The sequence below is a fragment of the Branchiostoma floridae genome, chromosome 16, assembly GCF_000003815.2.
Source record: "Branchiostoma floridae strain S238N-H82 chromosome 16, Bfl_VNyyK, whole genome shotgun sequence".
NCBI classification, from domain to species: domain Eukaryota; kingdom Metazoa; phylum Chordata; class Leptocardii; order Amphioxiformes; family Branchiostomatidae; genus Branchiostoma; species Branchiostoma floridae.
The window spans coordinates 14,714,899-14,727,777 of NC_049994.1; the positions used below are offsets into that span (position 1 = coordinate 14,714,899).

The 12,879-nt window shown below is 39.6% G+C and overlaps 1 protein-coding gene across 1 annotated transcript; it reads left to right on the forward strand.

Annotated features, from left to right (window-relative positions):
* Window positions 1–8,493: 8,493 nt before the first annotated feature.
* LOC118403394 (homeobox protein rough-like) lies at window positions 8,494–12,672 on the forward strand. The gene is made up of 3 exons (XM_035802104.1): window positions 8,494–8,611; window positions 8,929–9,042; window positions 11,688–12,672. The coding sequence occupies exons 1-3, from the start codon at window positions 8,559–8,561 to the stop codon at window positions 11,836–11,838; spliced, it is 318 nt and encodes a 105-aa protein (XP_035657997.1). The 5' UTR covers window positions 8,494–8,558; the 3' UTR covers window positions 11,839–12,672.
* The last annotated feature ends 207 nt before the right edge of the window (window positions 12,673–12,879 follow it).

Below are 12,879 nucleotides of genomic sequence, written 5' to 3' on the forward strand. Positions count from 1 at the left end.
GACCAGGTGTTACAACCTAGACGAGTAGAATCAAAAACAAAGCGTGTATCAAATCAGGTAGACAAAGAAGATTTCACGCCGAATGGATATGTTTGACACATGTTTTCTCACCGATGGTGTGTGGAACGAGGGCGTTAAGCATAACTGTTATGCTAGTATACACGGGTCTGTGTTAATCTCCAAGCAGATCTTGCGGTAGTTTAAGACAGTAACTGAGTAACATAAGCTGGGAAAGGAGTTTAGTCGGCAGAGGAGTTTTATCCTACTTCGCGGTAGAATAAAACTCCTCTGCCGGCCAAACTCCTCTGCCGTCTTAAACTACCGCAAGAACTGCTTGGAGATTAGGTCTGTGCGTGTCGTGAAAGGAAGGCGCGTCACCTGGCGACATTCTGGGAAGTTGCAAAAGAGAACTGGGCCATCAACGTGAACTATACTTAGTTTGTAAGAGCAAAAAGGTACAATGAAAAAGGTCTTTCACTAATGTAAATCTGTCTTAAATTAATATTGTGCATGTTTGGTGTTTTCATTTCACTAAGGTTTTGACACAAACTTCGGCTAATTTTGACATACATTGTGATTATTGATTTGAGGAATGTTTCTAGGTTACAATTCATATAATTTCATTAGTATGATTATTACCAATTGCATTCCACAATTTACAAATGCTAGCACTGGTGCGTGTAAAAATAAGGAAGCTGTCTACGTTTCTTAATTGTGCGTGGTGACAAGAATTACCAATACAACACGCTATAGAGGCTATGGAGGATAGGGAAGGATGGAGGGAGTGAGTCATGTTTATCCGTGCAACCAGCACGGCCGGATGATGATGATGAATACAGCTAGCACGCTATTTCATCGCGATCTCTATACTGTTTCCTGTATTTCTGCTCAGACCGGTAGTTGCGGCCCTTTCAGCACAAGATACCACCTGCAACGGAAATGTATTTCCTACTTCCTTCATTATATGGATAAAAGCAAATGCACGTGATGTTATTAATATATAATTAAAGTTACATACAGACCAACATCTTCTTTTGCTGCAAGAACAGATAAGCACCTGCATGTGCTTGCTACTTCCGAAACCCAGGATAAATTCTCTTTGGGGATTCGATTAATTCTTAAGGCATTGAAACTTATTCAACGGTTATAAAGAGACAAGCCTTAACACACATTGTTTTGCTGAAGCACAGACAAAAACTAGCGACAGTGGATTTTAAGAAATGTCTGCTCTAAAGCGTGTTTTCTGCGAACATTATAAACGAAACTGAGCTATTTTGTTTATTTAAGTGGTCAATTGCATGCAGCCAAATGACTATGAATGATGTATGTCATTTCTTCAGGCTGAAATAGAAAAAATGCAGACTGTCGTATATGTATTTTTTTTCTCTTATAGCAAGCCTGGAAGAGTAGATTGTGGTGATAAATTGGCTTTTGATTAATTCGATTTGTTTTAGATATCCTTATCAAATGATTTTGTCAAGTTAACGAAGATGGATTGAGTCATTTGCTTTGACAAATGTTCGTGTCAACTTTGATTCTAATGCTTCGCGTTTTCTAAATTATTCCCTGGTATCCTTGTTTATGTATTACCCGTCTTACACACAACACAACACAAGGCTCAACTGCGCCTGTTGGCATAAAGTTTTATAGTTCGCATTCTCACAGAAAAGAGAAGGAGATACGAATGTTTCGGTTGGTTGAACCATAGTTTGCTCACTGCGGAGATAATTTTTTATCACCATGAAACAATGCCTTAATGACTTGGTCTGTCCCAAACAATTAGGGGTTCTTTTTGAGAGCAGGACGTGGTAGACTCTTCACCGACCAGGTGTTACAAACTAGCCGGGTAAACTGACAAACAAAACGTCTTTCAAAATATCCAGACACGTAGTGTCATTCGTATATCTGATAGCGGGTAGAGTCTTCGTATATCTGATAGCGGGTAGAGTCTTCGTATATCTGATAGCGGGTAGAGTCTTCGTTTAAAGAGTGTAATCTTTTGTTTTGATCTTTTGTCTCTCTGTAATTACAGGCGATGAACACTTGCCGCTCTAGACGCGAATCGTTTACAAGGCTGTGGTTCACAACGCAGAGGCGCCATTTTCTACAGAACAGGTGTTCGGTACATCCGGGAGATTTACGGGGTTCTGTCTGAAAATATGTCAATCGCGGTCATCGAACTTTAAGAGGGGAACACTTCTATGGGTATACGCAAGCACTAATCGTCAAATTCTGTACAAACTAATGTATCAATAAACACATGATCTTATCTTTGGACATACGAAAATTACAAGCAGAACTATCACAGAGTTTTGAGGTAGTTGTGTCAAAGACCTTGGTTGCCATATTTGGCTTGATTGACAGGTCAACAAACGATCAAACGTGTCCACAGTTGCCCCTCTAGGCCCATAGATTATGTCACATTAAAGTTCCCGCCTCCCACGACCGCCTTTTAACAGACACCGACTCCTTTATGATACCTAATCACAGTAGATCATCCAAACTTAGAGCCAAATCCCGCATCTCCACAAAAACAGTCAGTTCTGTCGCTTGAAAAGTGTCAAATATTTATCAAACAATTCTCCCTAAGGTGGTTCGGCCCTAGTTTTGGGTCAGGATGACACACAATCTAGTTGATAAGTTGTTGTACTGCAAGTGAAGTGGTCCATATTCCCGTTCAGATCATATCAAAATAATGAGACATAATTTCCAAACGACATTTTCGTGCCGGCCGTCTCCATGGCAACGCAGGTGCGTGGCAACCAACATTCGAACGCTCGGCACAGAAGGCTAGTTTAGAACGTAGATTTGTACACAGTAGCGAGTCTACTGAGACTTGAAACTGTCCAAAACACCTGTCAATAACACAATTGACCTTATCTATTAACGGAAATTGATCTCTACACTGGCTTAGGGTGGGGATCATCTCATCATCTAGAGTTTACACAAAAAGAAGTCATATTTTTCAAGTCTTTGCCTAGAAAAGAGTGACTAACTCATGCGACTTATCTTGCTTTTTATTCAATCATTTCCATTGAATATTTGCGGCGTATCACCTTAAAAGGACGAATTTGTTACGCGACAATTGTAACAGATACAATGTATGGGACCTTATGTATACAGTGAAGTTTAATTGTTGTTAACATCTAGCACTTTTAGAGGAATAATATACTTTAAGAAGGATAGTAAAGACAATATAACTAGGCATACTGATACTCTGGAAAATGTTCAAATGAAACACGCTCTGTCAAATTACTTTTTGAAAAACTAAAATTGTTTTGAAACCGTGTCCCCTAGGCCTATAGCCCCGGGAGGGGGGTAATTACACTTAATAAGAGCCTCTTCCATTCAATTATATCATGGTATTTATTCAAGCCGTCGCTTCAGCTCGGACACATTCGTAAATCTGATCGGGAAGTCTTCACTTCGGACGGCCGTCACTCAAGGTAAGTTGTCTACACTACAGTCTTCTGTCTATCTGTACTAGAGTTCGCTGGATTTGGAAAACTATTGACTTGGTTGCACCGATTATTAAGTAGGAGTATTTTAGTGTAATTGCAGTTGTGAGGTACGAACCTGTTCAAATTGATATGATAAGTTTGCCCTATTTATGTCAAACGGCTTGTACGATAAATCGAGAATCATTCATCTTTTTCTGTCTGCGGACGATAGGAAGAGTCTGTACATGTCACTGGTGGCTTTCGTTTTTTAGTTTTTGATGTACGTACATTAAAAACCTTATTTATTTGTTTATCACATCATTTATTTAGTTACAATACGTAGTGGCAACACTTGGGAGTCAATGGCTTATTTTCAAGCCACCTCCCAAACAAGATACAACAGAGTGGTGTTAAGTGAGCGAAGCAAATAATACAGATATAAGATAAAAAATAACTATTAAAACAACAAAGCTTGTTCCATCCTTAACGTACAAGGCCTTCACTGTAATTGATAGGGCAATGTTGGTAAGTTCTTAAAACATTTGGTATCTGTCAAAAATTCTGAGAAACCTAAACAAAAATGTACGTCTGTTTATTTGCTTTACAAAACAAAATACTGAACTTCAATTTTCGATAAAAATTCTTTCCTCTTGGATACTTTTATCACGGACCAGTTGTTTATTTTCCGTCATAGACAACTTCAAAGTTTGCCTTCCCAAATCCTTAACCACAAGTGTCATACATGATGCCAGGAGTTATTATCAACCAAAAGGAGAATAGCTCCATCGACATTCCGGCGCAATTCGTCGGTACACAACCTTAGCACTTACCTTGAAATGTTGTTTTGAACGATCTGGTGTCGCTGGGAAGGATACCACACGTTTAATTAGCATCTTTCGTGCATATTTCAGAATGTTTGAATTTCGAAACGTTACTGAGGCGAAGAATGAAGCAATCCTCTGGGTAAAACTAGAACACATAGCATACAGAAGAATGCAATGTTGTATACATAGATAGTAATGATTGCTTAATTGCATATTACGTTTGGTAATACATTGGTAGTAAGATGCTTCTAAATGTCAAGATATCATGGAAATTAGACTTTAAAAATTGGAATATGATGTGAACTATTCCACTGCAGAATAGAGGGGTGACGACAGAACTAAACTCGGCACGAAAAGTTTGGAATATCAACTTTGGTACATCATATTTTCGTAGTTAATGTATTAATTTCAATGTAATATATATCAATAGAAAGCGTTTGTGATTTCCTTTCCAATGGTATAAAATTCATTATCATTGTAAACTCATGGAACGATCAACAGGCCTGCTTAGGTAAGTGGGTCACAAAGAATTTGCCCACTTTTCCCTGCTTCTGTTTAACACTGAGTATAACGAGTTTGATACCATTGGAAAGGAAATCACACACGCTTTCTAATTATATGTAATACACTGAATGTGATTAAGAAACAACGGAAATATGATCAACTGAAGTTAGCATTGCAAACTTTTTGTGCCGAGATTAGTTTGATTGATGAAGTAGGTGATGGACAGCGACAACTATCTCTCATTGGGGACTTCCGTAGGTGTCAAACGGGGATTAATTAAGAGAGGTGTTAAAGAGGAGAGAACGTTTAGCCGCATCAGATATCGTGATCATTTTTCATGTTTTGACATTTTGAATGATAACGTTACTCCTATTCCCGTCGATGTAGGTTAGACATCCAGGCAATGAGCTACACACTACTACTATACAAGCAGAGGTTAGGCTCCGGCTGTTTTTGACGTATTTTAGGCTTGATCGGGTTTTCTATTTTGTACTGTTTTGTTGATTTCCTCGGTCACGATAAAAACGCCTAAAAATCCTAAAAACAGGAGCCTAACCTCTGCTTGGAGAGTAACACACTACAGAAGTTACCCAAACAACTTGACACAGATAGTTCGTGAAATGTCTGGCTGTTTACAAAACCTAATCTAGTTGTTGAGTCACTTTTGTGTTGTGATTCCTCTTTTCTGCCATGCCAAATGGCACATTGAAAACTGTCCATAAAAAAACACTATCATGTATACTTCAACAAGTATCGGCAACACGTACATTATTTCAATGTAGAATCAACCTCATTGGTAGAACGTATGTGATTGTCAAATAATTCTTTAATGCATAACACGGTCTATAGTATGCTATGCCAAAGTCAATACAGTTCAGAAAAACAACACAAGAGTTCATTTTTCAGAGTCTAACATTTCGGAACATGAAAAGGTTTAAACCCAGATCCCACGGGTCAGTGTACGGGTTTCGCCTCGGGGGGAGTAGACTCAGTCTCCGTGTCGGCCCAAGCTGGCGGCTCGGTCCCTGTCTTCTGTCACATTTATCTACATTATCAGTCGCCTTATCTTAAACACCAGCCGTATTGTTCTTCTTCTATAGATCAAGGGACAGATTAGCCTACTTCAGGACGGCAGTATAGTCGCACCAGTGGGTTGTAGTTTTAGATAGGAAACAGTGTAAAATTATACAGTTTACTTTGTTTTGTTTGTCACAGCTTTCAAAACTATACAACGCCGCGATCTGCTTGGTTTGTGTTTGTTTTGCACAGCCGGTAAACCACCTTTAGATGTAACATACTATTTCTACAGTACAAGCTTCATAAGGCCTGACTGTAAGGTTTGATTCACTCCCACATGAAAGACCCCTACTCTTTTAGACAAGAGTGGTGAGTCCTTTAAGACTTTAAAACTGGAAACAATCAATGTTAAATATATCATTTGCTTTTGATGTATTTCTTACGGGTTTTAGAAGTACAGAACTTTAAACTGTTGATTTTGTTTGTTTGGTAATCGGTACACAGACCGCACTCACACCGGGATGAATTCTTCTTTCGATACGTGTGGTGGGTTCTTTAACTAAGTGTGACGATCATGATAATTTTAATGAGTAGAAGATTACACCCATCCCCATTACTGATGACTATTTCAATATACATATGAACCAGGCTTTATTTCTTATCTTCCCCCAGGGACGCAGTATGGAGCTCCTGAAACCGTGTACCACCAGCGCCTTCGGAGGAGGGTTCAGCTCAGAGGGTCCGACTCCCCTGGTGGGGTCCACCGCGACGGGCGAGCCGCGAGTCTCGGCGTTCACATCGGTGTCTGTCCCGACCACATCCCCGCCGATGTCCGCTGCAGACGCCAAGCTTGCGATGTCTCTACCGGGCCACTCCATGCCGTGCATACAGTCACAGTTAGAGATGTATCACAGGTAAATCTTATGCCGTTATTCCTGACAATTGATGCAAATGTATCCACATTATGAGAGGGAAAAGTAGAACAAAGAATACATGTACACAAGAAGATTAAGAGCGAAAACAATAAACTAGCTCTAAATTTAAAGAGATTAACTTTCAAATTTATTTGCGACTCATCACCGACTTTTTGGTGGTCCCAAAGATAATCTTTCCACATTGATACTGATGTATTCTTTGTATTACATTTCCCTCTCATAATGTGGGTATATATGACCTTCTAATACTAATCTAAAACATCAGGTCTAAAATCACTCTAATACATAGCTTTGACTACTTCTCGTCTCTCGGTAATGTTGAAAATATAGCTTAAGATGTGTTTGTATGATATGTATTTAACAGAAATGTACATTTGCGTTAGTTTTTGGTCAAATGAAAAAAAAGAAAAGAAAACCTTCCCCGTTTCTCAGGTCGTACCTCCAGGACACGGGGTTTGGCTCGTACTCCGACTTTGGATACGGTGGGGGAACCAGTCTGCCTGCCCTGCCACCGGGATACTGTGAGTTACCGCTACATTCTATATTCAGTTCTAGTTCTTCAGTCGAAATGTACTATACAATTATAGAGGCATGGCTTCTCGTGTAATCTGTCGTGTTTGAGGGGTTGCATTTGTCATTTCGTGTAAAGCCGATGAACTGTACCCGTTTTCTAATAATCCCAAGTAGAACTGATATACGATCAGAGAACAGGACAAGGTACAATATAATAAGAAGCACAGCACTATGCATGAAGGCTTGCATTGAGCTTCCTAAATGGTCACGGAATATGAAATTCGGCAAACATAAGGTGCATGATTGACAATAAGAGTAAGCCGGTGGTACGATTAACTGAGGGCAAATAATTCCCTATGGTGGCCAAATGTTCCTGAGAAACTATCCCCAGTTCCCCTCTTTTGCTCAATTTGACTATTTCTTTATCCAGCGTAGTCTGGTGGAGAATAACAAGAATCCCTTGTACCACCGCGCGCTTTCTGTTTCCATCCTGCTCTTGCAGCTGCATCACGCTTTACCCGGAAGCACCTGTCTCCCTATAGAGCCATCCAGTAATCCACAAATAACAAGCAGAGCAGCTCATAATCATAAAACATATGGTGGCTTTATAGCCATATTCGTCATTAGATCATAATGTATATTTGTTGGCGTGATGATGACATTAATACGATTAAGAGGATGATACATTGTTGACTATGTCACGATACATACAAGTAGACAAGTTGTGTGTTGATTGATGCTAATGTATAGGCTTCTTTTTCATTCAGTTCAAACGTAGGTAGACACAGACATTCTATAACTGATAGAGATTAGCTAAGCATTAGACAATGTGTTATGTATCAAATGAAGAGGTATACACCATTACTGATGACAATACAGCAATGAAGTAACGTTCCATATTTCTCTATCAGCTATCCTGTACCTACAAACTTCCTAATGTGAACGTCAGGGAAATGATAAAGATCGGTAAATTACTCCGAACTGTCCATAGTCCCGATCAGGCGCCGCCGTAAGGGTAGCAGACAGCGGAGACAGAAAACCAACTTTACTACCAAACAGACTATGAAGTTAGGATTCTATGGAGTCTGTTTTCCGTACTATAACTCTTGTTGTTCTGTCCCTAGTCCCGATCAGGCGCCGTCGTAAGGACAGCAGACAGCGGAGACAGAGGACCACATTAACTACAGAACAGACTATGAATTTAGAAGCCTACGAAGCCTGTTTACCGTACTATAACTCTTGTTCTGCCCATAGTCCCTATCAGGCGTCGCCGTAAGGACAGCAGACAACGGAGACAGAGAACCACCTTCACTACAGAACAGACCATGAAGCTAGAACTGGAGTACAACAGGACGGAGTACATTACAAGACCCAGACGGTAAGATAAATATATAGAGAAAGAAAGCCTAAATAGTTTTAAAACTGAATTGCCTTTTACCGCAATAAGAATATATATAAGAGCCCTGTTATTTTTTTCTTTCGCCAGAGAAGGAATTCCCTTATTCATAGCAAAAAGAAAAATTGAATACAACTTTAAAAACATCAAACTTGAAATATAACCCCAATTTAAATGTTCCTCCGTATGTTTCTAAAGCTTATGCCGCATAACCACTGAACTATGTGTATGGTTCTAACGAAAAGTTCAAGCTACAAATGTATATCAACACTGATCATTGCGCCGTTGTTGGCTTCTAGGTTTGAGTTAGCGGAAATGTTGAACCTGTCAGAAACACAGATCAAGATCTGGTTCCAGAACCGCCGAGCGAAGGACAAACGGATCGAAAAAGCGCAACTGGACCAACAATACAGGTCAGATACTAAATATGTACATATTGAGAGTAGAGTAGACTTCTTTCGGTTGAGTAGGAGTTCACACCCCACCAACCACTTCCTCCACTCTGCGTTCAGCTGACTGTGATGGTTGGTTTATGGGGGTTGTCCAAGGCTTTATAACTGAATTTCCAACATTTCACATTTTATATGATTCTCTGTATTCGTGTACGTCATCATAATGAGCGTCACGTCAGCATGGGTCGTTCAAAGTGTACGTAGTCAGAAATGGTAAAAGTTATTCACTTTTCATTCCTCTGGCTTAAAACAAGTTGATACACTTTCATTTTTTAGACAAAGTCAGGTGCCCAAGTCAGAAAGTCCGCGAATGACATTTTGTTTTGATTCCTATACGTGTGAGTTTATGTTAATAAATTTCAAAGCAAAGAAGCAACGGGTATCTCTGTTAAAATCAAGTAGAATGCTGAAACTTGAAGACCGCGGGAACAGTTTCCTACTTTGCGGCTCGCTTATATGAGAGACATATAAATTGAGAAGAAGATATTTATATGAACATTTTTTCTTTACTCTAAAACCCCGCTCCCGGTACGGCCATCGGAATGTCTGTTGTTTACGTTACGTGTTAAACTATGCAGCACTTAGACAAACAAGCCTTTTGAAGAAATTGTCATTGAGTTAAAGAGCTATCAGTAAGATTACTTCTATCCGTGATATCACCTGTAAGAATCTGGTGGACAAAGTTGGGTTTAGTACAAATATTCAGCTTCGTTACCTCCCAGGACCGCAGAATTTACACCAGGACGGCTTTACGCAAAAATGTGGAACACAGATCATCGGGCAGATTGCGATAGAAAATACTGTTTTTTTATCAACGCAACTATTCTAGCTATGTAGATCTTCAGTCTAGCCGTGTGAAAATGTTACGCTGTGGTAACGCTAGTGCAAAATTACTTAATTGCTCCAATTGTTAGCGGATGCCATTAGATTATGTGACAATAGAGAGATCGTTCTCATTCCATTTCAATTACGAACAATCTAGATGTGGTTGTCTTGGTGAAACTTGACCGTCGCTAGGCCCGGGTACAGATATCTGACGTATGGATATTCAAGAAAGGCAGTAATTGGTATCAGGCACCAAAAGTACTTCTTTGTTTTATATCGGTTTTGCTCAGCATAGAAACACTCTTGCATGGTCGACATAATGCACTCGTTTTCAGTTTCGCTTAATGTGTTGCAAACTAATGTTTAAACTTTAAAGTAAAGATTACACAGCAATAGAATAGCATTCCAACATTCCAGCAATAGTATTCAAATGTCTGTATGATGAAATATTTTCACTAGTAAACACAATCTTTTACCTCTTACTACTGAATCAATGTGATAGTGGGGTGCTATCACATTCTTTCACTAAAAGACACAATTTCTTCCCTCTTACTAGTGAATTAATGTGATAGAGGAGTGCTATCACATTCTTTCACTAAAGACACAGTTTCTTCCCTCTTACTAGTGTGCTATCAAATCTTTTACCTCTTAATAGAAAAAAACAACATGTAGGGGGACTCGCTGAGTCCTAGAATGTGGTAGACAAGAATCATCAGTATCGAATTCTCAATCGCGTTGCAATTTGCAAGAACATAGCAAATAAGGGAGACCCTTTCGCAAACGATTATAGTACGCAGGGCGATGACTAGCTGAAGTTTAGAACCTGTTAGACAATTACAAGAATCAGCAGTATCGGATTCTCAATCGCCTTTAGACAGGGTAATTTTCGTCGCCAGCCTGGCTAAATCTCGCCGGTCCCAAGTAGTGGGAAAGTGCGGCGATTCAAAGCCGATTTATCAGCCGTTTGCATCGGCTCCCGAGAGACAATAGCGTCACCTGAGGCGATTGTTCGTTCTCACAGAGAATAAAAAAACTGGGGCAGTTAACAGGTGGAACCGAGAATGACGACACCTCAAAAACATCTAAAAGTGTAATTTCATTTGCCCTCCGTGTCACTGATTAGTATCTATACTACAATTACAGTTTGCGGTCCCTGTGTTGTCCGTGATACAGCTGTCATGCTGTCTTCTGCTATGAATGCACGTTCACTGTAGATTAAAGCTGCCGGGGCTGGTGGAATGTAAAGGTATCAGTTGGTTTTGAACAAGGCTTCAAACAGCTTTCCCAAACGATATCACGCAAGCCTTTTGTTTAAAAAAAACTTTGGTGAAAAAAGTTGCATTCATTATGAAATATAAAAAACTTTCATTTTGATAGTAATTGCAATTGTAATTGCCATTTTATTTTGGTGCCTATTTCATCATATTTTTACGGCATAAATTTGCTCATTTTGCAGCTGCTTCCGGATCCACTTTTCTTCTAAGTGTCTTTTATTCCAATTCAACACGAGGGATCTCAATGTACCTTGTCTACGTTGCAAAACCTGATTTGTTTTTCTCTCGACCATACGTGTAGTTGTTTCAGACTGCATCGGCTATGGCTGAACAGTTGATGACAGTCTGTTAGCTGATTCAGTTAGCTTCTCTTCCTAGCGCTACTATGTTATGACATACTCGTAAGACCTTATTCCTATTCAACAAAATGGACTCAATATGTTTTATGATGTTTTTTGTTGTTGTTGCATGTTTGATAACATCTAACACTTTCTTCCTCGACAACAGGTGTCTGGGCCTACCCTCCCCCTATGCGCATGCGTACGGCGGTTACTGCGGTGCTTGTTACTACCGGGAGAGAAATGGCGGCTCTGGTCACACCTGCACATCCGGGTTCTGCGGGACGGAAGGGAACCATCAGAAGGCTGCCAAGGCGTGATCACGTGATGATCACGTGAAGTCAGTGTAATAAAAAGAGAACGAAAACGTGTTCTGTTGTCAAGAGGTGAGACGTGTCGCTACTAAAATGTTAAAGGTGTTGAACAATACCTCACATATACAGCTAGCGTGATTTTTGAATTACACATTAACTTACAGTTAACGTTGACGGTCAACGTCCCCTGTTTCGCCCAAGTGCCTTTTCATGTCGTCCGAATGTATATATCTGTACATGTGTATGTTAAGTTTGTGTAACACATCAATTCACTGTCCATGGCTCTATAGAGCTATATAAGTGAGATTTAGGATATATGTATTTCTAGACAGTATTAGATATCTATGTGGAATAGCAGAGGAATAAACTATGTATTTGATAGATGTATATACACTTATATAGATGGAGGCTAGACATCCAAGTAATAAGATCGTCTGAAACGGCCTGAAACGTTTGACCGTTTCCAAAATCATATCAGTTATGTGAGTAATTGCTATTTGGTGTACATGCACTTACTTTGAAAGTTAGGGAAGGTAGGAGTTGTCACACTTTGGATATGTTGATGGTATCATGCCTGCCTCTGCAGCTACTCATAATCTTTGATCAACCAAGGAGCTTTTATCAAGAACGCTGATACAAGCTCCTTGGATCAACAAAGCACGGTAGAGTATTGGTGAAGCATTGCTTTGAAACAGTGTAGAGTTATGAAGAAGGTGTTTATTCGTTGTAAATGTCTATTTATATGGAGAAGAATGAGAAGAATGTACAGTAGGTAAGGATTATGGTGCAAATATAGTATCAAACAGTGAGTATCGCAATAAAAGAATTGTGGAAAGAAAATTAGATGTTTACTTTCAACTTCTTGTAGTCTTTTCTGTGTTATATTGGAAAATTTATGTCAATAAAAGAGAGTCAGTCTTCTTCAAGCCACTGGTAGTAGAATCATGCACTATTATTGGTTGGACTTTGTTTTGGCACCACAAAGTATACATTCTGTGCTACAACACACGATTTACTCCCTGAAACGCTGTTTTCAAGATTAACTGG